Source organism: Lissotriton vulgaris, chromosome 4_1 (genome assembly GCF_964263255.1).
Source record: "Lissotriton vulgaris chromosome 4_1, aLisVul1.2, whole genome shotgun sequence".
Lineage (NCBI taxonomy): Eukaryota > Metazoa > Chordata > Amphibia > Caudata > Salamandridae > Lissotriton > Lissotriton vulgaris.
This window is the reverse complement of record NC_141691.1, coordinates 100,027,734-100,054,466: the sequence shown is the minus strand read 5'-3', so window position 1 is coordinate 100,054,466 and position 26,733 is coordinate 100,027,734. Positions and strand designations below refer to the sequence as shown.

Here is a 26,733-nt window from a genome sequence, read left to right as displayed (position 1 = left end):
ATCTTGATTGCATTTGCTTTTCAGGAAATCCGTCGTGCCAACCCCGACTTATGGCCTAGCTACGCAGCGCGTTTGGACCGAAGGCCCAGAAATATTGCAAGTATGAGATTTTGCTTTTGGCCTGTTTGGGGGTGTTATGCTTCTTGGCGGGTGGGTTGACGGGTCTTGGGGCATTCCTGGGAAGGTCTAATACCGGGTAGAAGTGGTTGGGACAAAATCCAGGCCGATTTTTTTTTTGGCTATTTCTGACATTTTGCTCTATGTAGCGTTTTCGGGGGCCTGTTTGGGGGGCTTCCTGGTGTTTGCGGGTGAGTTTCGTGGTCTGGGAGCACTGCTGGGACACTCTAATCATGATTGCATTTGCTTTTCAGGAAATCCGTCGTGCCAACCCCGACTTATGGCCTAGCTACGCAGCTCGTTTGGACCGAAGGCCCAGAAATATTGCAAGTATGAGATTTTGCTTTTGGCCTGTTTGGGGGTGTTACGCTTCTTGGCGGGTGGGTTGCCGGGTCTTGGGGCATTCCTGGGAAGGTCTAATACCGGGTAGAAGTGGTTGGGACAAAATCCGCGCGGAAAAGCCTTTAGTTTTGGCACTTTTTGTAACTTAGGGTTCGTTAGGGTTAGCCCTAGCAGCAGGATTGCATGTGTTTCGGGGTGTTCTAGATTTTTCAAACTGAGTTCTGGGGTCTTAGAGCACTCGTGAGAATGTGTAATTTTGGTTGCAAGTCATTTGAAGAAAATCCATGGTGGGAAAGGGGGGATTTGGCATAGTTAAAGAAAGCCTTTGCCACTATTCTTAACTTAGGGTTCGTTAGGGTTAGCAGTATTTCTATTGCATGTGTTTGAGTGGGGGGGATTTCGAGTCTTGGAGCGATGCTGGCTATGGCTACTTTTGCTTGGTTGCTTGCAAGTGGTTTGAATGCAATCCACGGTGGGTAATGGGTAATTAGGGTACTTCGGCCTACTTTTACTTTCAAAGTAAGTTTTGTCACCAGTTTTCTGCTAGGCCTCGTTTTTTGAGATTTGATTGGGGGTCTTCTACATTTTTGCGACTGGCTTTAGTAAGGGTCTGGGTGGGAGCACTGCTAGGAAGATCTAATTTTGTTCTAAAACACAGTTTACAGTACACCTAGCTTGAGGGGCAAGATCCGCTACATTAATTTGCCCATACTTATTTATCCTTCAAAAGGTGACTCAGAGTACGCACTTTCAAAAACATTGTACTGTCTACTAGGAAAAACAAATTGTGACTTTTTGCACTCCACAGCCTACATACCTTATATTTATTTATCAGTGGTGTTGTAATATTATATCACTTCCTGTTTTTCGTTGAATAATTACAGGCCGGGTTTCAGTCTCTGCAATGGGGAAAAAAGGATGGAGTCAGGCTTCACAGTAGCGAGCCACAATTCAGCATCAGGCAGGCAGTGGACAGGGTGTCTTCTGGTGACCAACATCGATGGACGAAGCGTCGGCTGCAATGGAGGAGTGCCGCTAATAGGAGGATTTTTTTTCTGCGGGCAACTTACTTACCACTTCCAACAGGACCACTACAACCACATAGATACAGTATCCCTTGCCTTTTTCTCTGACTGTGACTGCATTTCTTGCCTCTCTCTCGGCTTCTACATTGATCCCTTAACACATCACTTAGTCCACTCCACTATCACATCTGCACCACACATAGTCATTTGTAAGTGCTCCTACGTAATTCGCAAGTCGCAGCACGCCCCAGCCCGTAGAGGACTGGGATGGCCCCAATGATGAAGCATGTCACCAAGGGGCAACCCTGGTGAGTGAGGGGACACCTAGAAAAAAAGCAATTTCTCCTTTTCTATCTACTATACCTTCTGTCAGGTTACGCAGCCCCTAAGCGCCTACCGTACTATGAAACTACATTTCCCATGAGTAGGCGGGAGACTTGCAGACTATTTAGTGAGACTATATGAGAGTACCCTTGTATGTTAGGACAGCACTTCACTGATGCCTGTCTTGTCTTCTGTTACAGGTATCCTTTCCCTGCTGACCCTACCTTTACCCATCCCACATTTTTTATTTTAGTTTGTTATTTTTCTCCCCCGCCTAATGCCTCGAACACCCTGTGTTTACACTTCTGGGTGTTGGTGACATTTGGAGGTGGAACCATATTTGCATCGACTGGATCACGGGGAGTAAACCTGACACCTTCCAGACCAACCCCATTGAGTGTTGTTGTGAATGGATTTATAGTGACCAGCAAGGCTCTCGGGTATCTGGCTACAGAGACCTTATGTTGAATATAGTTATCAATATTTCCACCCACGCCCTGTACTGTCGCATTCTTTCTTCCACAGTTGTCGAAAGTACTACTTACTTTTAACTGACATGCATGCAGTAGTGTATGCACTTTCAAAGATTGATGGATAGGTTTGTACCCAAAGATTTGTTTATGTTCACAATTGTTCGTCCATGCTGTGCTACTTTTTCTTGTCTCCCAAAACCTTTCCCAAAAACCCCCGTACCCATCCATTTTTCAAACCCTAACCCTCTTCCCCCGGGCTGTGTGGTTTTGATTGATGTGTGACTAAATTACAGCAATAAATCCACACACTTGCTGGGGAGGATAAGGTGATAGCAACAGGCTGGTGAAGAAATCCGAGGATATATTCTTACTCTGCTTGACAAAGACCCATGGCTAATGTCAAAGAACTTCAACCGAATTAGTTATACTTTAACATTTGTTAGGCTACAACGTGGCACTGTTCTAGTGTACTTCTGTCACCTGCTATATTCTGTATTGTACCTTTGTATTGCTCAGGAGGACAAACCAGATTTCATTTTCTTTTTTTTCATAGGCAAGCAACTGCCACTGTGTCACACCACTAGTACCACCGCTATGAGGAAATTTTATCCGCCCAGGATTGCCAACCTTATTTGCTGTTTCCCGTGGAGCCAGCCCTGGGCCTAGCCCTACTTGCAAACAGAAATTACAGGTAAGATAGGCGTTTGGTTGGAGGTAGTATAATGGAGTATTAGGAGAGACGAGAGATTTGATTGACGGTAGTACTACTAAAGTCCTAGGACTATTCAGGAAAACAAACTTACTGTTATGTTAAACCCCCACCCACCAGACTCAAAAGCAGTAAAAAACAGGTATGGTCAGATAAAGTTTCAAAAAGTATATCTTTATAGCCCTAACAAAAGAATCTCCCGCAAGACCCTCCCTAACCCCAACGATTGTCCTTCAAAAGTCCCCAAAAATCACAACTCCCAATTCCCACCCCCCAAAAGTCTCTAAAAAAGGGGCAAGGGACACTATGGCAGGGTGCTGTTGGAATTAGCAGCCAGGGCATCATGCTCCTTGCGGAGGGTGGCAAGTTCGAAGCGGAGGCCCTCCACCACGTTCTTATAATTATGGACCTCCTGCTCCAGGTAGGACAGTCTGAGGGATAAGCGGCGCCGGTGTGCCTTGCAAATCCTGTGAGGGGCAGCTGCTTTCTTTGCTGCTGGGCGGTGGTGTTTGGCTTTGGTAGCCCGGCTCCGTACCGCTGGAGCACTGCGCTGGCTGGCAGCCCGCACGGAGGAGGATGCAGCTGTCCCAGTGGACGTTGTTGTTGTTCCAGACTGTGTCTCCTCCTCCTCCAGGGCCACCAGCCGCCGATATTCAGCAACAGTGGCATCCAGCCTCCGTTGCCGGGCCATTCGAGCCAGCTCCTTCCTCCTTGATGGTGTCTTGGATTTGGAAGGAGCAACTACATGAAAAAAGAAAGACATAGTCTGTAACCAATGCTCCTTAAGATTAACACAAAATGATTGAGCAGAAAGTTGTCACAGTACAAGTAGCAAATTGAAAGCACAGTGCATAACTATTGAGGACAGTATCTATGTAACCTCCGACTTCTTCATCCTTGCTCTAACATTAGTGGGAGTTTAAGGAACAAATTCTACGAGCACTATGGACTTCTATTACAGTCGACTATGACAGTACACCACTCTTATTCTTCTTCTTCTCTCTTGTTTAGGAAAATTGGTACGTTATCTTATGCAAGCCGGCATAATGCCAGCGCAGTGAACTTGCACCCGAGAAAAACAGACGCACACCATGGTGAGTGAGACAGACTTGCGTTACTGTACCGGTCCAGTACATGCAGGTGGTGAAGCTCTTACTTTTCTATTACGGGTGGCACTGAGAATACTCTGTTAAAAGGGCTACTGCTTAATTAATTTAGCTTTCACCCTACAGTGCAAATGAGTATTAGAAAAGGAAAATGAAGAAGCTAAATTATCTGATTATCTATCACTTCACATGGGATGTATTTGATGACATATGGGATGACTTTAGGTGCTTTGCTTATTATTGAGTGAACAGTGATACCCCCACACATGAATGACGTACTACTACTAAACTAAAGTTATTAAGGGAGGTAGGGAGTGTCCACCGTAATAACTGGATATATGCTGTGCTTGCAGTTGCAATACAAACTACTGCTACTATTCATGGTAGTCTTTGGACAACGTTACAACTTCTTTTCCTTGCCTTTCCTACACTGGAACGGACGTGCGGGTGCGGTGTTACATGCTCTTCAAAGTAACACTTAGTTCATCCAGTGACCGTCTACTCTCTCTAGATTCACATATGCTATCTAAGAGTCAGATAGTACCATGAATGATCCAGGCATCCATCCATTCAAAGTATATTGCACACATACAGTTTCTGTCTCACCCACCCAGGCTGTTCTCCTTCCACCCATCCTTGCTTCATCATTCACCCAGCCATGCACCATACCATTTTCTTACCTTCCCAGCCACCTCGGGGACCAAGCAAACACATATCATTCTTCTTTGCCAGTCATCATTACATTTCTCGTGCTTCCACACTTACTTACACCCTTCTTTCGCTTTTCGTTCATCCCATCCATCAAGTTCACCTCAGATCTGATTGGGATTCTTCTCGCCAAAAACTTCACAGCTAAGTCGAAGTACATTTAGAGGAGGCTACTACCTGCTTTTTTTATAATACACCCGTGCAGAAAGCACACTCTGCAGTCTTCAATCTCAATGACTAAGGAATGTATAGCTTACCTCTGCCCGCCACCACCGTTTGAACCCTCACAGGCATGTCCTTTTCCGGCACTTGCACCGCCTCCTCCCCAGAGTTGTCCTCCTCGTCCAATGCCACCACCTCCGCGCTGGCCCCGTCTCCAGATGTTCCACCTACAAAGTACATTTAATAATGTTAGAATACACCACTCACTACTATATAATATTTGGTCTAGGAGGAAGAAAGAAATGTGAAAAAAAGTGTACAATTTAATAATTTTTGACTGTGTACTCTAGAGTAAAAATGTCCCTTTTTCCAGGGAAGGCTGTTGTCTTGCTGCACTTTTTGGCACAACTGATGAATGTTTGCTTTTTACTTTTTAACACGCACCACTTTTTCTCCTAACAGACAGAACCTTGACTTCTAAGAACACGAGCAGGATCAAGTTCAAACCAGGTGAGAGCTCGGCTCGACCACAAGAAATGTGTCCAATTAATCGTCAGCACTAAGCACTTTTCCATTTTCAGTTACACGTTCACTTTTATGACAAACTTGAATTTAATAAATGTGTTTACTTTTAATAAAGCTTTTAAACTTAAATAGACTCTGTGGTTTTTGGTCCTCCAGACTAGAGTGGATGAGCTAAAGGTTTTCGAATTTTTGCAAGCATGAGTCCGTGCCTCTGCCATCGGTGACTTTGGGAGCTAAATGACTCTGCCACACTATCTAGTCAGTAAGGAGATTGGGGGTTCAACTACAAAGTCTGTTATCACTGAGGTATGTGGAAAGTCTAACAGTTACAGCACCTATTATAATTGATAAGCTAAGCGATGCATTATTTAGTGTCCATAGTTCTGTTTGTGCAGATTTGTCCCTGCAACAGTAGTCGAATGGATTGTCCTCCTATCCAAACCAAAAGTAAAGTAGTATCTTATTATTTCTTGGTGGTGGTCATTCACCTTTTTATTGTTGGCAATGGTCAAAGCATAAACATTTAGAATACTTGAAAAGACATTATGGACAATCCCAGAGGACTACACTCAGTGCATAGAGCTATTGCTGACTAGAATGGGAGTCCAATGGAAATGCCAAATGTGCAATCTTAGTTAGCTACACAGACAGACTAATAAGAATAATCTAGTAATACCACACGGAGTCATAGTCGAGGCAGGATAAGAATTTAGATCCTGTCTACAAGAAGATCAAAGACGATTTAGAAAAAATCGAATGAGGAACGCTAGGAAAAAATAAGTACTCTATATTAAAATTAAAACTTACTGGGGCCAGCAAAGGAGCCCTCGACTGCCCGGTCCTGGCCTGCATCGACAACAGCACCCTCCTCCTCCTCCTCCTGTGTCCTCCTCTTGCCCCTGGGGGAAGCTGATGTACAACATGAAAGAAAGAAAAACAGAAAACATGGATGATATTTCTCAACCAAATCAAACATTTAAAAAAGAACTAACAAAGTAACAAAATATTTTTGCGAAATAGCAAATAGGGAACGACTCCACGGGATATATTATTGACCAATCTCATGTGGTCGACTACGTCATTACTTTAGTATTGCTTGATTTGCGGACCGTCGAATTGGAAACTACCCTATGTAACTCACTAAACAAAGTACTAAAAAGGTTTGCCTAGGATTGGCAGGCAGCAGTCCGCAGCACGCAAAGTGACAGCCAAAGTCCATCGTGATTGAAGATCAGCGACAACACTAAAGTTTCCTACTACATTCACCAGTCATTAAAATACTCAAACTATTAATCCACCACCACTATTTCTTCTTATCGCCATGTGTACAAAGGAAGGACTGGACTTGAGTCTGTAGGGGCTGATTTATAAGGCCCTTGCGGCTCTTTTGCTCCATTGTTGCGTGACTTTTGTGACGCAGCGACAGCACAAAAGAGGCGCAATGGTGCGGCGTATATTAACAACGTGACGCATCTGGGAGATGCATCACGTTGTAAAGCCCTGCGCCAATAGGGGTGTTCCGGCGCAAGGGAGGGCGTTCCTGCGCAGGAACGCATCCTAAAAGTGGCTGAGGGAAATCTACAAGATTTCAATCAGTCACTTTGAGGACAATGATGCGTGACTCAAACCCTGCGCCTGCTTGAAGCAGACGTACGGCTTGACGCAGCATTGGGGAGATAGGGCACCCCAGAGAATTGATGGAGCTGCACCATCGTTGCGACGCAACTCCAGCAATGCGCCACCTTTACGGCACAGATGCGTAACGCTTTGGTGACGTTTTGGGCCCATGGCGCGCCGCATTGTAAATACGGCGCACCATGGGTGATGGTGGCGTGACGCACAATTACTGGCGCATCCCTGCAACTTTGCAGGGATGCGCCGGTAATTAAAAATCTGAACCTTAGTGTGTAGCATTGCGCAGTTCTTTCAACTACACTCATACATAATTTCACAGGCCAATGAAATGAACACAAAATCTAAAACAAATAAGCATAGTAGCAACACTACTGAGAAGGAGAGCAGTGTACCTGAAATGCACAGAAGATTTTGAAATAAAATGTACCTACAATGTAATGAGCAGCATTATTGCTCTTGGTAAAAAACAAAAATGTGCAATATAATAACACAGCAGGAGAAAACATAGTAGTAAAGACATAGCTACTACTACTCACCAAGCCCGGGGATCTCAAGGCCAAGGAGGTCGAGCAGATCTCGCTCACGGGTCAGGACATCCGTCCAGCGGTGGGTGGCCTGGTTGTAGGTGCGCCAGACCCGAGAGTGGTGGTAAATGGCCTGGCACACCTTCTCCCACCGCTTCCGGCGCTCCCGGGCCCCGTACCCGGCACTGATCTTGCCGCCTCCCATGATGGTCCTGGGGAGGCGGCGCTGAACATAAAAAATGAGTTGGGCCACCTCCTCCGGGGTAAAGATCTCCCGTGGCATCACTAGCTCCCCCCTCAAACGCCCGCACGGGAGCCGGACACGGGGTGCGGGACCCTTCCCCTTCTCGGGATGCTTCCCGGCTCCCTTCACCATGGTCTGGGCGGAAAGGAATAAAGAAAATAGAATAGGGAAGAGAAGAAAAGAAAAGAGTTTACAAAAGTAGTTTAAAATTAACCAAAAGTAGCAGTAAACACAAAAATATAGGGCTAGAAAAATAGAGGGATAGATAATAAGTAAAATAGATTAAAAAAAACTTCAAACAAGCAAAGGATGGCAGAGATTGACAGAGGATACAAAGACCATGCCCAGAACCATAGCAATGAATGAGAAACAAGATGGCCGCGCCCGTTCACGACCGCACGGGTAAGTTCGCGCGAGATTTTCCTTGCGAACACGCGCGAGACTGTACTGGCAAGCCGCAAACTTTGCGAGATTACACTTCGCGCCCGGAAACGGAAATACGTCAGGCAAACAAGATGGCTGCGCCCTTGAACGACCGCGAGGGTAACTTCGCGTCTTGCGCTACGAGCGGCTCGCAAAAACGCACAAAACCTTGCCAACTAACACGCCGCAAAAAAAACAAATAGCATATTCGCACAAATTTGCGGCTTCCGAATCCGATCTTGCGAGTGTTCGCACCCCGCGAACCCCGCGAAATTGCAGAAAAACGAGTTTTTCAAAAGTGAAAGCACTCGGCAGGGGCAAGAGTTCAAACTCATCATTAGTAACAATTCCCGGTAGTGCTTCCTGACTGGGGCCCCTCCAGAATTCAGTTGCTAGTTGCAACAATTGTATGACCCTGCTCTGACCCTCACAGCAGGCTCATACAATAGCTACAAGTAGGCCACAAAGAAGGTCCTGGGGAAAAAAAATGCACTGCAACAGAAAGCAAAATTACAGATAAGGAAGCAGGTGCCAGACAGTGACACATTAATAAACTAACCCCAAATTAATTCATCTCAGTTGAAGCAGGGCTGGTGTGCTTGCTTTTCCCCCCCATAATCTACAGTAATGATGAACCAGAGGGTGGCATTGATGTAACAGAGGGTTGCAGTGGTGAAACAGAGGGTGCTGGGAACCTGTGATGATGAACCAGACGTAGAAACAACATAATTCGCGACCGTTGCGCGACGAAATGTAAGTTCGCAATTGCGAACTGGTACGAAACCCTCGCGAACTGGCAGAAATCCTTGCGAACACAAAAAAAAAAAAAATCCGCAAATTCGCAAGAATTCGCGGATTTTGCGGATTGCGAGTTCGCAAATCCGCAAATTCGCGAACGCGAGATTCGCAAAATTCGCCCATGCTTAGTAACAAGGAGCAGAAGAAGCAAGCGGCCCCACCTACCAAGGAGACTGGTGTGCCCACCGACACCTTTTTTTGGGGGAAAAAAACTACGCCTGCAGCAGCAGCCGTGTCCGCCGGGGACCAAGCTGGAAGCAGCACCTCCGCTTCATTGGGCTCAGTGCCACCACGCCAAGTTAGGTCCAAGACCACCATGAGTGCTGCTGTGGCAGCCACTTTGGTTGTTGAATCACCATCGACCAGTGATCTTGGCTCATCACAAGAAAGTACCATCCAACCAACGCCGGGTGTAACTCAGCTGACGAGTGTTCAACAACCACAGCCACAAACACAGGTGCAAGTAGTACAAGCGCAAGTACATGGGCAAGGAGGGGCGCAAGTACAGCCACAAGGAGAGGCGCAAGTACAGCCGCAAGGAGAGCCGCAAGGAGAGGCGCATGGACAGGTGCATGGAGAGGTGCGACTAGAGGTTCTTTGAGCGGCACAACTGCCTACAACACTTGTTCCTCCAGAAGTAGGGGCACATCAGGAAATTGCTATTCAAGAGGAGGTATCCGACGAAGCCACTCCTCCCGATGATGATTATCCATTGTCTTCCAGATCCCCAGAAAGAAAAAGGTCAAGGAGGGATACTAGAAGTTCTTTTTCAAGCCCCCTTCCTTCTGATGATGCTGATGTTGATTGGAACCCACCAATGCGGTCTGAGAGTGAGTTACCCCATGATGAGCCGACAAAGGTAGCTAAGCCTAAAAGGAAGGCTCCCGCAAAGCTTCCACTTACGGGTGATGACGACGAACGAGAAGTAGTATGTTCGGCTGTTGATGAACAGTCTGACGATGACCCAGTCATCACAGTCGTCACTCCAGCCCCAGCAGGCATGCAGCAGACAGACATTTTAACCCTAGCCCGGATGGCTGCTGAGCGGGATATGGGCAGCGTGGCACTGGTACCACCAGCGTTAACTACAACACCAACACAAGCTTCCATCTTTTTTAGTCAGCAGGGTCGGCATGGACCTCCATCTAGCTTGACCTCAAGTAGTGGTGCTGTAAGTGAACAACAGAAACAAATTCAGCCACGCCCATCCTCCACTTCATCTGGCATTGAAAGTCAAAGTAGCACCTCCACCACCAGCAGACATCACCAGTCCGCAGTTTGGGGCTTCTTTAGGTGGAAAACGTGGTCATTTGTTTGATTTGTAAAGCATCAGTTAGTCGGGGTAAGCTAGGTACCAACTATGGTACCGGAGGCCAGAGAGGTCATCTCAAGTTACACCACCCTATCCAGTGTGAAGCACACATGAGGAAGATCGAGGAAGCCAAAAGAAAAAAAAATCCAAATGTATCCCTTGATATTGAATCTGATGATGACGAGAATATGATTGTGCAGGGGGGAAGTGAAGAAGCAACAGACATTTTTTTGGTACACCCAGTTCCCCTGGCAGCAGCACTGCAGTGGTATCGCCCACACCCTCTACCCCTGCAACAACTATGAGGCACACTAAGAGTTGCGGTTCCAGCACTACATCAAGATGTGCTGGAGGTGATTGGGGCAGCTTTGCAGAAGAGTGCTGTTCACACTATCCACTTGACAACAGACATGTGGACCGGTTGCCAAGCCCTTGATTACATGTGCATCACTGCACACTGGGTCTCTTTTGCAGGGTCTTTTGCAGGGGTTAGAGACAAGTCAAGTGCAGTTAATGCTGACCTGGACACAGTTTTTCAAGCTTCTCGGAAACATGCAACTTTAGCCATGTTTGCCATGGCGAAAAGTCATGCTGCAAAAAACATTTTGGATGAGTTTAAAAGTAAGGTGTCTGAATGGCTGGAACCAAGAAATCGCATAGTTGGTATGTTTCCACGGATAATGGCAGTAATATAGTTAGGGCCATGAAGGACGGTGACTATTTCAGAGTGCCATGTTTGGCGCCCTGTATAAACCTGGTTGTTCAAGATTTCTTGAAAACTGAACCCCAAGTCAAGAAGTTACTGTCTATTTGCCGAAGAATCTGCACACATTTCAGCCATTCTTTTAAGGCCCGGAAGCAGCTGAGGACCTTTCAACATGCATGTAAAGTGCCAGTCAAAGAACTCATCCAGGAGGTGGCAACATGTTGGAACTCAACCTTTTACATGCTTGAGCGTCTGCATGAGCAGTGCATGGTAATCAATGACTATATCTTTACAGTAGGTTCTATTGACCTGAGGCTAGAGTTGGAGGAATGGCAGCTAGTTAAAAGCCTGACAGACATGCTTCGTCCTTTTGAGGTCTTCACGCGTGAAGTCAGCAGGGAGGACTGTTGTTTGAGCAAAGCTATCCCATTGTTGCGCATGCTAGAGCACCAACTGAAGGCGGTGTCTTCAACGTTTGGAGATGATGGTGGAAAGCAAGCTGCATATCTGTTGGCGGAGAACTTATTAAGCCGCCTAGTTGCCAATGAAAGGCCAATGAAAGGCTTCAAAAGATACATACAGAACAACATTACATTTGTGCCACTATTCTGGATCCACGGTACAAAAAGGCAGTGGCCAGCAAAGCATTCATTCCTTTTGATGAGGCAGATGTTTCAAAGTACAAACATTGGATAGCTGTGTCAGCCAGACAAAGATCGGCAGAGAATTCAAGGAGCCGTCTGAAGTCCAACTGAATCAGCAGGCAATCCAGCGTCAAGTTCCACTTCTGAATCTGTGGCCGAAGGGAGTCACTTTCCCTCACAGCAGTTAACAACACCAGCAGCAACCCTATCATCATCCTCACCTGCACCAGGCCCAGCTATAATATTGTCGGAAGCGGATTGGCTAACTCATCAAGGGTTTGTTTGTTCCAGTGCTGAGAAGACCACAGATGGTACGCAAAGTGGAGCAAACATTGAGTTGATGGTGCAGGCCTATCTGGATGAGCCAACACAGGTCTTTGTTCATACGAACCCATTGCTGTATTGGTACAGGAAAATGGCTCTATGGCCACTGATCGCCAACCTGGCTCTGAATTATTTGTCTTGCCCACTTGCAAGATTGTCTTCTGAACCTGTTTTCAGTGCTGCTGGTGCCATTGTAACTTTAAAAAGGTCCCGCCTCTCGCCCAAAAATGTGGAGAGGTTAACACTGATCAAGAAGAATCAGCACTTGATACCACCAGATTACAAAGTAAGTGAATGCACGCAGGAAGAAGAGGACACCGACTTAGGTGACAGAAGTTCTTCTCTGTTACCTGACCTACTCCCGTCTCAAATCATGGAGTTGGAGGACGAGCTCTACTTCCCTGACACCAAGCCCTGAAAATGACTTCCTTTATTTCATCCTTATTCACTTTTATTCTTGTGTGTCTTTCGTTTTGCAACTTTTACTACAACAAAACTCTAATCACCTAATCACAACAAGTCCATGAGCAGCACTGTCTTCATCTTATATTCCTTATTGATTTGAAGGTGCCTCAGTCTGCATTCCTGAGGTTCACAAGTTCACAACTCGATCATGCTCCTTTATACTCCTCCTCCAGACTCCCCCTATCCATTTCCCTCAGCGTTTAGGCCCTGTACTGTCCCTGTCCTCAGCTGCCCAGCAAGTAGTGGCCAGCTGCTACGTTTAGGTTTTGGTGCAGTGGACTTTGATGTAAGTTCTGTGCTAAGGTAATTTCTGCGAATTCTCCTGTGCTGCACCTCTGAATGTGTTGATGCAACATGTGTCTTGTTCTTACACCTCTGAATGTGCTGTTTATGCATCATGTGTTCTCCTGTGCTGCACCTCTGAATGTGTTTTATGCATCATGTGCCTTGTGCTTACACCGCTGAATGTATGTTTATGCATCATGTGTTTTCGTTCCCAGGCCTATACCCCTAAATGTACGGTCATATTTAGTTAGTTGTTTTCTCCTACCACAGGTGTTCCCTGTGAGGTCCTGGTTCCCTGCGTAATATTCTCCTAAGGATGGCTAGGGTTGCGTAGGTGGTACTTACCGGTTACCAGTAGTTACTGGTTGTGTGCTAAAGTGATTTATACTCTATCTTCGAAGTGCTAATTCTAACAGTATTTCTAGTTATAAAAGTGCTGATTCCTGACAGTGGTACAGGTGGCCCTGTCTTGTACATATCCCCTGTAAATTCTGCCCGTGCCTGTTAGCTCATTGTGAAGTGTGTGTTTTTATCTAATGTGTTTTGGTGTAATACAAAGGCAATTTTTTTTATACATAACCTTGTGTGGAGTTTCCTTTGTGGTGGGCCTTGGGTGTTGTTGCTGGGGGTGCATGCGTAAACACTTAACTCACATTGCCTCCGAGGGGTGAGCAGGGGTTATCTTGGCGCGTAACTCCCTTGTCCTGACGTGGAAGTGGTGGTCTCTGACTGACTTTGGCGCAAGCCCTGGCCAGCCAGGGATCCCATTTCTAACATTGGCTCGTTCATAATGATGTTGGCAATGTTTTAGGGGGTTTGGTGTTCTTTGGTCCTGAATTGGCAGAAATTTTGGCCTTTTTGGGTGTTTTGCGGGCGCGTGTGTTTGGGTGAAAACTAAGTGAAAACTAGTCATAGACCTTCCTTCTTCTTCTTCTTCAAAGAGCGCAGTGGTTCGATTTTGTTCTGCCTTGCTGAGATTCTTGTGAATCGCTGGAACAAGTGACTGTCCAGGTGAGTTTCAAGAGGATCAAAGTAGTGGAAGTGCTGAAAACAGCAATGTTTTGTGAACAGCGCAATTTGCCATGTTTTGAATATGCCAGTATAGCATGTTTTTGGGGGGCTGTTTGGGGGGCTTCTAGGTTTCTGTGGGTGGGTTTTGGGGTCTGGGAGCACTGCTGGCACAGTCTAATGTTGATTGCATTTGTTTTTCAGGAAATCCATGGGGGAAAAGGAGCATTAGGGCCTAGCTGCAGAGCGTATTTGGACTGAATTGAAGGTAGGCCCATTTTTGCTTTTTGCCTGTTTTGGGGTGTTCTGCTTTTGGGCGGGTGGCTGCAGGGGTCTGGGGGCATAGCTCGGAAGGACTAATATTGGGATGAAATTTTGGACCAAATCGGAGGTGAAAAAGTGTTTGCGTTTTTGCTCACTTGCCTGTCAGACAAGACAGGCAAGTGAGCAAAAACGCAAACACTTTTTCACCTCCGATTTGGTCCAAAATTTCATCCCAATATTAGACCTTCCGAGCTATGCCCCCAGACCCCTGCAGCCACCTGCCCAAAAGCAGAACACCCCAAAACAGGCAAAAAGAAAAAATGGGTGCTGTTTGGGGGGGCTTCTAGGTTTTTGTGGGTGGGTTTTGGGGTCTGGCAGCACTGCTGGCACAGTCTAATGTTGATTGCATTTGTTTTTCAGGAAATCCATGGTGGAAAAGTGGAGTTATGACCTAGCTTCACAGCGTATTTGGACTGAATTGAAGGTAGGCCCATTTTTGCTTTTTGCCTGTTTGGGGGTGTTCTGCTTTTGGGCGGGTGGCTGCAGGGGTCTGGGGGCATAGCTCGGAAGGTCTAATATCGGAATCAAGTGTTTAGGACCAAATCGGATGTGAAAACGTTTTTCAATTTTCAGGCATTTCGCTCACTTTAGCGTTTTCGGGGGCCTGTTTGGGGGGCTTCCTGGTGTTTGTGGGTGGTTTTGGGGTCTTGGAGCAACACTGGGTATGGGTAGTTTTGATTGCAAGTGGTTTGATGAAAATCCATGATGGTAAAGGGGAGTTAGGGCCTAGCTGCAGAGCGCGTGTGGAGTGATTTTGGAAATTTGCCTGAAAATTTCTAAGTCCTCATTTTTGTAGTTTTGCTTTTTGGCTGTTTGGGGGTCTTCTACTTGTTTTCGCCTGGGTTGACGGGTCTGGGGGCATTGCTGGGAAGCTCTAATACCGGATAAAAGTGGTTTGGAGAAAATCGGAGATGAAAAAGTTTTTCAATTTTCAGGCATTTCGCTCACTTCAGCGTTTTCGGGGGCCTGTTTGGGGGGTTCCTGGTGTTTGTGGGTGGGTTTTGGGGTCTTGGAGCAACGCTGGGTATGGGTAGTTTTGATTGCAAGTGGTTTGAAGAAAATCCATGGTGGCAAAGGGGAGTTAGGGCCTAGCTGCAGAGCGCGCATGGAGTGATTTTGGAAATTTGCCTGAATTTTTCTGTCCCCATTTTTGTAGTTTTGCTTTTTGGCTGTTTGGGGGTCTTCTACTTGTTTTCGCCTGGGTTGACGGGTCTGGGGGCATTGCTGGGAAGCTCTAATACCGGATAAAAGTGGTTTGGAGAAAATCGGAGATGAAAAAGTTTTTCAATTTTCAGGCATTTCGCTCACTTCAGCGTATTCGGGGGCCTGTTTGGGGGGTTCCTGGTGTTTGTGGGTGGGTTTTGGGGTCTTGGAGCAACGCTGGGTATGGGTAGTTTTGATTGCAAGTGGTTTGAAGAAAATCCATGGTGGCAAAGGGGAGTTAGGGCCTAGCTGCAGAGCGCGCGTGGAGTGATTTTGGAAATTTGCCTGCACATTTCTGTCCCAATTTTTGTAGTTTTGCTTTTTGGCTGTTTGGGGGTCTTCTACTTGTTTTCGCCTGGGTTGAAAGGTCTTGGGGCATTGCTGGGAAGCTCTAATACCGGATAAAAGTGGTTTGGAGAAAATCGGAGGTGAAAAAGGGTTTCAATTTTCAGGCATTTCGCTCACTTTAGCGTTTTCGGGGGCCTGTTTGGGGGGGTTCCTGGTGTTTGTGGGTGGCTTTTGGGGTCTTGGAGCAACGCTGGGTATTGGTAGTTTTGATTGCAAGTGGTTTGAAGAAAATCCATGGTGGCAAAGGGGAGTTAGGGCCTAGCTGCAGAGCGTGCGTGGAGTGATTTTGGAAATTTGCCTGAAAATTTCCAAGTCCCCATTTTTGTAGTTTTGCTTTTTGGCTGTTTGGGGGTCTTCTACTTGTTTCCCCTGGGTTAACCGGTCTGGGGGCATTGCTGGGAAGGTCTAATACCGGATAAAAGTGGTTTGGAAAAAATCGGAGGTGAAAACGTTTTTGCATTTCTGCTCACTTGCTTGTCTTTGGGGTGCTGTTTGGGGGGGTTCCTGGTGTTTGGGGGTGGGTTTTGGGGTCTGGGAGCACTGCTGGCACAGTCTAATGTTGATTGCATTTGTTTTTCAGGAAATCCATGGTGGAAAAGTGGAGTTATGACCTAGCTGCACAGCGCGTTTGGACAGAATTGAAAGAAGGCCGAAAATATTCTAAGTATGAGATTTTCCATTTTTGCTTTTTGCCTGTTTGGGGGTGTTCTGCTTTTTTGCGGGTGGGTTGGCGGGTCTTGGGGCATTGCTGGGAAGGTCTAATACCGGATAAAAGTGGTTTGGAGAAAATCCATGCTGAAAAGCGTTTTGGCAATTTTTGTAACTTAGGGCTCGTTAGGGTTAGCAGCAGTTTTGCATGTGTTTGGGGGTGTTCTAGATTTTTGCAACTGTGTTCTGGGGTCTTAGAGCACTCGTGGGAATGTGTAATTTTGGTTGCAAGTGCTTTGAAGAAAATCCATGGTGGGAAAGGGGGGATTTGGCCTAGTTAAAGAAAGCGTTTGCCACTATTCTTGCATGTGTTTGGGCGGGGTTCTAGATATTTACGACTGGGTGGGGTCTTGGAAAACTTGTTGGAATGTCTAATTTTGATTGCAAGTGGTTTGAAGATAATCCATGGTGGGAAAGGGGGGTTTTGGGCATACTTTCTGAGTGCGTTTTGACACGATTTGAAATTAGGCCTCTGCGAGGTAGCAGCAGTATTCTGCACGTTTTTGGGAGGGTAATGTGGGGTGTTCTAGATTTTGGGGATTGTCATCTCTGAAAGTGACAGTATAATTTTTGCACTACACAGCGTGCCTTACATATTTTTTTCTCTGAGGTGTCTTTAACACTTACTGTTGTGTTTTTCCATCATCAATTACAGGCAGGCTTTTACCCTGTGCCATTGATGTACTACTCAGGCTTACAATTACCGATCCCCAAATCCGCATCAGGCAGGCAGTGGACAGTGTGTCTGGTCACTATGATTGATCGACGGAGCATCCGATGGAATGAAGGAGTACCGCAAATAAGAGGAAAGGCTGGATGCATCGACTTCACAAATTCAACGGGACAACTACAAAAAACAGTAACAGTATCCAAAATTCTCCTTATCTTTTAAATGATATTCTTGTGAACTTGAACTTACTTCTACGAGTGTGACTCTGTGCGTTTGTTTGATCTCTGCTTCAAATTCATCCCTCCAGCTATTTGATACGTCTTTGCTATGTTTAACACTAATTTAATGTTCTAAGTGTTTATTCTCTCTGAGGGCAGAGAGGGAAGTGAAATTGCGTAATGACAGCAGCCCTGTACTGTCAACTTGTTTCTTCGTAGTTACTAGTAAGTTGCAGTAAGTAGTAGTACTACTTTTCAGTAACCTAACCATCCATTTACTACTTCTGGCATGCAGTAGTGCACTACCTTTATGTCCCTTTAAAGATTTATCAATATCTTCTAATCCAAAGATTTGTTTCTCTTCATTTGTTGTTTGACTGTCCATGCTGTGTTTTTTCCTCTCTACCAAACTTTCCCAAAAACCCCCATTCCCATCCAATTTTCAAACCTTAACCCTCTTCCTTCGGGCTGTGTGGTATTTCATTGAGGTGCGACTGACAACAACAATAAATTCCACACACTTGCTGGGGAGGATAAGGTCAAAGCAACCAGAAGTTCATGTGCGCCATCGTGGATTGATAAGAACATCCTCCTCCTACACGACGTGAACAATCAAATGCTTAATGCTTACCTTACGTTGGCACTGCTCAGGCTACAATTTAGGGCACTATTCTGTACCGTACTATCTATTGTACTGTTTCTAATGCTACGCTCAGGCCACTCAATGTTTAATTTCCTCTTTTTTTTAATTGTGATACTGCCAGTGTGTACCACTACTGCTACCAGCACAACAATGATATTGCATCCGTCGAGGATTCAAGTCAACAACCAACCTTATTCACCAACCCTGATTAACAAATCATAGGTAAGATAAGCATATTGGAGAGGTAGTAGAATAATGAGCTAGGACTAAGTTGGGAGGAGAGCAGAGACTGACAGTACTACTAGTAAAGTACAGTTGTAGGGCTACTGAATTGACTAACTCGGTTACTTGCATTTTGGTACATTTCAGGACAAGATGTTTCATTCATGCTGGTATGTTTGAAAAACCAAACGTCCAGTAACCACCGCCAACCCTGACACAAAATAATATGAGCGAGTATACTGTGTTTTGGAATGAAAAATATAATTATTAAGAAATATAAATTATGGATGTTGTTGTCACAAAAATAAAATAAATTACCCCAACTCACCCCCCCCTCCCTAACCAAACCAATGTCCAAAAATCAAAAAGTCCCATTTCCCACAAACCAAATTCCAACCCCCCCAACAGTCTTTAAAAAAGGGGCAAGGGACAGTCACTTCCTCCGGTGGCGTAGTTTGGCAAGCTGCTGCTGCATATCCCGCTGCTCTTTGCGGAGGTCCCGGAGCTGGCGCTGGTGTTTTTCACACAACCGCTCCAGGTAGTCCACTCGCTTTCGGAGGCGGCGCACACGTGCCATCCAGGCTCTGGGGGGGGGCAGCTGTTGTTTTTGCTGCTGTGCGGCGGCGGCAGGAGGCTGTCGGGCCATGGCTCCGTTTGGCTGGAGGCTTGTTGCTGGTGGACCCGGGGGCACTGGAGGAGGATGTACTGGTGGTTGTTGTAGTGTCCTCATGCTCCCGAGCCCACAATTGGTGATACTCTACACAAATAGCCTCCAGCTTACGGGCCCTTACCCGGACAGCCATCTCCTTACGGGTGAGCTTTTTTGGAGTAGCATCTATGAAGAAAGAAAGAAAAATACTGTAGCCAATAGTCTTTAACATAAAGTCAAAATAATTCAACAGAAAGTTGACACTCAGTAACACCAGCATCAGTAACACCAGCAAGTAGCAAACACAGTATAACATTTTGAAGATAACGGACCAGGTTTTTTTTGATTGTCGATCCACAACTGGCGCCTCCCGTGTGTGACGTTATTTATAATTTCCAACCACTATTTTGAGGGTGCCCCAGATAGGAGAAAGAACCTAAACCTCCAATTAGGACCAAGATCCAAACATAATTGATACAACAGGTATCTGTGCACACGTCGCCTTTTACAGAGTAAATGCTGTAGGTAATCAAACAACACAACCAATAGACAAACAATGTGGAAGTAGTCTTGATGGAAGTTTTTCTTCAATTCAGATTTTATTCACCACGCCCAGCCAACACGTGTTTCGTCAGGGCTAGTAGCCCACGACTTCATCAGGTCTCCCGCGGGCAGCGGTTCCAAAGCTATTGCCACAATGGCTAGATGCTCTCAGCCGCTTCTAATTCCGACCCGGCTACCGGGTACTGTGGAGGTTCTCTCTGATTCGTCTCAGCTGTCTCAGCTTTCCAGCATCTCTGCGTGTAAATGACTTCCGCATTTACACGCGGAGACGCTGGAAAGCGGTACGGCTTAACCTGCCGCTTACACGGATACTCCTATGGTGTGTCGCATCTTTGGTATTAACCATCACACGGACGGCTGAGACGAATCAGCGAGAAACTCCACAGTACCCGGTAGCCGGGTCGGAATTAGAAGCCGCTGAGAGCACATAGCCATTGTGGCAATAGCTTTGGAACCGCTGCCTGCGGGAGCCCTGATGAAGTCGTGGGCTACTAGCCCTGACAAAACACGTGTTGGCTGTGCGTGGTGGATAAAATCTGAATTGAAGAAAAACTTCTATCAAGACTACTTCCACATTGTTTGTCTATTGGTTGTGTTGTTTGATTACCTACAGCATTTACTCTGTAAAAGGCGACGTGTGCACAGATACCTGTTGTAACAGTATTACATTTTGGCATGTATCTTTCCGCTGTCTTTGTAAGCCTATGACATTACTGGGAGTTTCAGGAATTCCACTACAGCACTATGGGTGGACTCACTACTACATACATAGTCAGAGAGTACTAAAAAAAGGCCTTTTTTACTTTTTTTCTCGTGGGTTGCAAAAGAAATTACTGGTACGTGAACTTGTGGTAGCCACCATAATGGCAGCTCACTCAACTTTCACCCAAGAAATACAGACACAGGCCATGATGATGCAGACTCGCAGTACTTTAAGCAGTACATGCAAGTGGGGATCTGAATGTCTTACTTTTCTATAGGGGTGGCACTGCCACTGGCCATACTTCATCCACTCAGCGTCTGCTCTACTACATCATACACCTCTGCTATCAACGAGGAGGATAAAGAAGATAACATCCAGGCTTCCAAAGTACGTCTATGATTCTTCTTAATGTCTCAAATGTACCAACATTTCTTTTTGTCAAAAACCAACTAACACCCTCTTCATTATATTTTGGAAACCGCCGTCTTCTTATGTTGAATTGCATTCAACAAAACCATTCTTTACAGTCATAAATATTAAGACTCGCTCGTCCTTCGTTTCACCCTTCTTTAACTTTTCGTTCTTCACATCCCTAAACTTCATCTAATATGACTTGGCTTTACAATAAAAATTTGCCAGCTGAGTTGAAGTGAAATAGAGGGGGCCATTGGTTACCAGAGAAGTACCGCCGCTAATGCTATTAAAAGTCAAGGTTCACTGTCTTCTCCGTGATAGCCCAAAAAGTAGTTCTAAATTAGTAAATGTTCTTGACAGTACAGTGTACTTATACTAGTGTAATGTGTACTACTGTACAGTAAATCATACACTCCTTTGCAAGCCTACTCAAAAAAAATTCAATAAGTAAGGAGTATAATAACTTACCACCGTCCTCTGCCGCTGAGTCTCCCCCCCCCAGCTCCTCCTGTTGGCGCCGCCGCATCCAGAGTGGACCCCTCTGCACTGCTGGCCCAGGCACTGGTGGTCATCTGTGCCGCATCAGATGTTGTGACGTCTAGGAAAAACATGTCATATTTTCAGATGCTATACACAACCCCCTATTTTGTCTCGTAAGGGAAGAAAATGTTACATAACACATTTTTTTATTACTGGGATTGAAAAAAAGTAACGGTTTTGGGGAGGGTGTTAACTTTTTATATGCTTATTCCATTAAATGCTACACTTCTTCTTGATGAATGCTTGCTTAACGGGCACCATTTTTCTCATTACAGAAAGAAGATTCCATTGCCCTTCTGCCAGACGATTCACCAACTACTACTAAGTCATCACCAGCAGTACTTTAAGTACTTTAAAGAAGGTGGGGGCTCCCGCACAGTTATTCTAATAATTTCATGTGTCTGTTAATTATTATTAAGTTTGAGTCATACTAATTTCATTCATGGGAATGTTGTTTAAACTTTAAAGTCATCTTCATCCATCAGAATACTACGCTATTAAAAATAAAGAAATAATGTTTTCATTTCTTAATTGAAAATAAAACTTTAAAACTAACCAACACTGTGTGGTTTTTGTTTACGAGCGAGTGAGCGGAAAGGTTTGAACTACTGCACTTGGCAGTCATGTTTCAGTGACTCAGATAGGCCGGGACTCGAAGGTAGTCTTCTTCTGTTCTTCTGGGTCGTAAAATTATTGGTCAGACATTCTAGATAGTCGGTCAGGGGATTGGGGGTTCAACTTCTGTTCGGACTGAGGTATGTCGAAAGTCGAACTGCACCTATCATCTTGTCCATACTTCTTTGTCTGCAGAATAGTCCCTGAAACACTAGCGGTATGGGATGTGCTCCTCTCAAATCAAAAAGGCAACTGCCACCTTTTACTTGGTGTAAACAATGACATTTTGTTGTTGGAAATTGTCAAAGCACTTACATTAAGAGGACTGGAATAGACAGCCAGGGCAACCCAGAGAACTGCACTCAGTGCCTAGAGCTATTGCTGTATCAGAGTTTTGTTTCACACCGTTTGTCGAATGGGCAAGCTTAGCTACCTACACAGACCGACTCATAATTGTAAATAGTAGTAAAACAGAGAGTGTGGTAGAGGCAGGATAAGAATATAGAAAGTAGTCTACATTAGAAGAAGATCAAAGACTATTTTGTAAAACATAGAATTATTAGGAATCAGTTTGTAATGAATAGGAGCTGTAAAAGTTAGGGAAGTATAAGTATTAATATAACAATAGAACAACTTACTGGGGCCAGCAGAAGAGCCTGCAAGGGACTGCTCCTGTCCACCTTCTGCCACCGGAGTCTCTGTCGCCGCCGGCGCCTTGCCCCTGGGAGGTCCTGGTGATCATGAAATAAAGAAACACAACATGGATGATTGGTTTTTGGGAAATATTTGATTTCTTTTTACTCAATCTAAAATTATGTCGGGGAAACAAATTAACATCAATTGCATCTGATCTGGTCAACTAGGAGGATAGTAGTACAGTATCGCAGGATTCGCAGACCGTCTAATAAGAAAGTCATGTAATTCACTAACTACATCAACAACAAAAAGGTTCTACTATGACTGCCATCACTCAGCAGCACGAGACGTCGCGTGACAGACACAGTCCGTCATCATGATTGCAGACCACTAACAAATGTCCTATAACAAGTAATAAATAATATACTCAATGTATCAATCCACCACTAGCTCTTCAAAGTGGCAGCAGCAGGAGTACAAAGAAGGACTAGACTTGAGTGTACTGTCTCTAGCATTACGCAGTAATGCTCTCAAATGACTAAAAAATTGCAAACAAGTAAGCATAGTAGCAACACCAATGACCAGGCGAGCACCTGCAATGACAGAAGCTATTTAAACATTAATTTACCCGCAATGTAATCGAATCAGCAGCATTCGTACTCTTCAGGAAAAAAATAGATTAGCAATATAACAGAGCAGAAGGAAAAAAAGTAGTTATTAAATAGCTACTTACCAAGGCCAGTGATCTCCACACCAAGCAGGTCGAGCATGTCATGCTCCCGGTCCAAGATGTCACTCCACCGGTGCGTCACTTGCTGGTAGGTGCACCGGACCCCAGACTCCTTCTCCGACAGCTGGCGACGCTCCCGGAGGCCATAACCGGAAGCAATCCGCCCACCTGCTGCCACGGTGTTAGGGAGGTGGACTTGTACAAAAACCATCAAGGCAGCCACCTCCACCGCAGAGAAGATCTCCCTGGCCTGGACTTCCTCCCCCCTCAAACGCCCGCAAGGGAGCCGGGTACGGGGTGCTGGGCCCTTCCCCTTGCCCTTGTCGCCTCCCTTAGCCATGGTCCTGGGCACAAGAAGAAGGAAAGAAGAATAGGTGTGAAAAAAATAAGAGAGAGATCGAAAGAAATAAAGTAGGTAATAAAGTAACAACAAGTAAAAAGAAACACAAAATATAGATGTAGGAAATTGAAGAGAGAGATAATAAGCAAAAAAAAAACAAAAAAAGTTCAGAAAAACATAGGATTACAAAGATGTAAGATGGATAGAAAGGTAGCATACCCAAAACCATAGCAGTGAATGAAAAACAAGATGGCCGCGCCCATAGAGGACCGCGTGGGTAAGTTCGCGTGATATTTCCCCCGCGAGCACACAAAAACGCCCACGAACACGTAATCGCGCGCCGCATATGACGCGAGCATACAACTAGCGCCCGGAAATGGAAACACGTTACGCAAACAAGATGGCCGCGCCCATACACGACCGCATGGGCAACCTCGGGGTCGGTGCGCTGCAAGTGGTCCGCGAATAAGCAAAAAAATGCGCAAACACGTAAAAAAAAAGAAATCAGCAAATTTGCACGAATTTGCGGATTGCAAGTTCGATTTTGCACAAATTCGCGCCCCACGAACATCGCGAAATGGCAGAAAAACAAAATTTTGGAAAACAAAGCACTTAGCAGGTGCAAAAGTTCAAGCTCATTTGTAACCATTCCCTGTAGTGCTTCCTGAGGGGCCCCTCCAGAGTTCAGTTGCCTACTTGCAACTATTCTCTGACCCTGCTCTGACCCTCAAAGAAGGGTCAGAGAATAGTTACAAGTATGGCACAATGCTCCTGTAAAAAAATAACTGCAACAGGAAGCTCTTACAGCTAAGGAAGCAGGTGCCAGACTTGAAGCACGAATTCAGTGACACATTAAGCAGCCCCAAATTAGTTCATCTCAGTTGAGGCTGGGCAGGTGTGCTTTCCCCCCATAATCTACAGTGGTGAACAAGAGGGTGGTAGTGGTGAACCAGAGGGTGACAGTGGTGAACAAGAGGGTGGCAGTGATGAACCAGAGGGTGACAGTGGTGAACTAGAGGGGCACAGTGATGATCCAGAGGGTGGCACTGGTGAACCAGAGGGAGACAGTGATGATCCAGAGTTGTGGTTGTGATGAACCAGAGGGTGGCAGTGATGAACCAGAAGGTGGCAGTGATGAACCAGAGGGTGACAGTGGAGAACCAGAGGATGGCAGTGATGAACCAGAGGGGATCAGTGATGATCCAGAGGGTGGCAGTGGCAAACCAGAGGGTGGCAGTGATGAACCAGAGGGTGGCAGGGATGAACCTGAGGATGGCAGTGATCAACTAGAAGGTGGCAGTGGTGATCCAGAGGGTGGCAGTGGCGAACCAGAGGGTGGCAGTAATGAACCAGAGGGTGGCAGTGGCAAACCAGAGGGTGGCAGTGATGAACCAGAGGGTGGCAGGGATGAACCAGAGGATGGCAGTGATGAACCAGAGGGTGGCAGTGATGAACCAGAGGGTGCTGTGATAAACCAGAGGGGGACAGTGATGATCCAGAGGGTGGCAGTGGTGAAACAGAGGGTGGCAGTGATGAACCAGAGGGGGACAGTGATGAACCAGAGGGTGGCAGTGGCAAACCAGAGGGTGGCAGTGATGAAACAGAGGGTGGCAGTGATGATCCAGAGGGTGGCAGTGGCGAACCAGAGGGTGCTGTGTGTGAGAAGCTGGCCTGGTATATGATGATCACTATTCTAGTGAGCACCTGTCACCAGTCCAAACAACCCTTATGGTGATTGGTTGTAAGTCAACCTTATAGACCAGCTATCCTAGTGGTAGCATGGACAAAAGCAGTCTTAGGCTAAACTCAAGAGGGCATGTGAAGCCAGCTGTTTTACCATATGCAATCCTTTAAATACCAAATGAAAGGACACCACACAAATGATATATTATAAAATATATGTATTTATTTCTAGAATAATCCCCTTGACTCTTTATGAGCACAGGAACACAATCGTTAAACAAAGAACACAGTATAACATACAATAAGATGCACAATTATGGATAGGCCGGGTGGCCACTCAAACCATATATTAAGAAAGTGGTATAAGTACCACGTCACGAACAATGAAAAGACCTAGGGCCCAGGGAATCGCTGGGCCTACACTGGACTAACGAAGGTTAGGACATAGGAGGCCCACAGGATGCGCGTGCAGTGTCTATAGGCAACCGCGTTTACCATACAAGTCAATGGTGCGTAAAAATCAGAAAGTTATAGGCTTTGGAGTATTCCAATTGGACTAGAACATAGCCACTAAAAAGTAGGATACTAGAGGTGTAAACCACTATAGGAGCACCGGTGTAATCTTGTTACCTCACCCACAGGAAGCGGGTGCATAGGTGCCAAAGTGCGTCGGGTTTCTTCGTGGAGTTCTATGGAGCCTGGAAGTAAAGATGCTGCAGGCGGCCAGGAGAGAAGAGTCCGATTGGATCCAAGGGTGGATCGAAGATGTAGAGTACCTGAAAGCAGAGGGGACAGAGTCTAGGTCACTAGCCAGTGACCAGGATGGAACCAGGACGGAAGGAACCAGGCAGTGTCGGGTTGCGATCAGGTGCTGTTGAGTAGTTTGTCTCCGCTGCCACGTGCACAAGGAAGGATCGAAGAAGACCAGCTGGTGGACATGAGCTGTCCCACAAAGGCTCTTGCTGTCGGCGGTGTCGGTTCTCGAATTGGAGTCACCAAACCTTGGCAAATGCAACCCAAGCAGGACTCGAAGATGTCTTCTGGATCAGATCGGGAAGGTCAGATCGATGGTTCATTTTCAGGGGAGCTAGGGACTGTCTGGAGCAACCAGACCAGCAGTGTAGTTTTGATGGATCGTTGTCACAGAGGCCACTAGGCAACGGGCAAGCGACCGGACAATGCGGCAAGCTGGAAAAGTGCAAAAGGGCCCCACGCAGCACTCGGTGAGTGTGGAGGGGTGATCTTTGGAGCACAGGCTGCTCGGGGCTGGGGATTCTCAAACCCCAAAGCACAGCATCGAGGGTGCCTCGGGAGCTGCACAGGAAGCACTTCGTCGACTCTTCAAGATGGCCCATCCCCCATTTCTCTCGTCGTCTCCACGGGTCTCAGCTTTGCCACGACTGTGGATCGGGCTGTTGGATGTCTGAGAGTCTGGGTCTTGTTTATCTCTGTCGTTCGAGGTCTGGCGGGAGCAACAGCAAAGAAAGTCTTGATGCGCTGATGGTGCCTGCTTGCACAGGGTGGCCACTCCTTGACCACAAAGGAGATTCTTCAGTCTTCCACATCGAGTGGGATGTCGAAGGGTTCAGAGTTTCATTTCAAAGTTTCAGTCAGGATGATCTGGTTTACATTGGCACAGATCCTACCTTTATTCCAAATCTAGG

General features: G+C 46.0%; 1 protein-coding gene across 1 annotated transcript; it reads right to left on the bottom strand.

Moving 5' to 3' along the window:
- Nucleotides 1-3,294: 3,294 nt before the first annotated feature.
- On the bottom strand, nt 3,295-16,127 carry LOC147718427 (uncharacterized). Its single transcript, XM_086966566.1, has 4 exons — nt 16,114-16,127; nt 6,299-6,390; nt 5,062-5,193; nt 3,295-3,731 (listed from the first exon to the last, which is right to left on the bottom strand). The coding sequence occupies exons 1-4, from the start codon at nt 16,125-16,127 to the stop codon at nt 3,295-3,297; spliced, it is 675 nt and encodes a 224-aa protein (XP_086822692.1).
- Nucleotides 16,128-26,733: the final 10,606 nt, after the last annotated feature.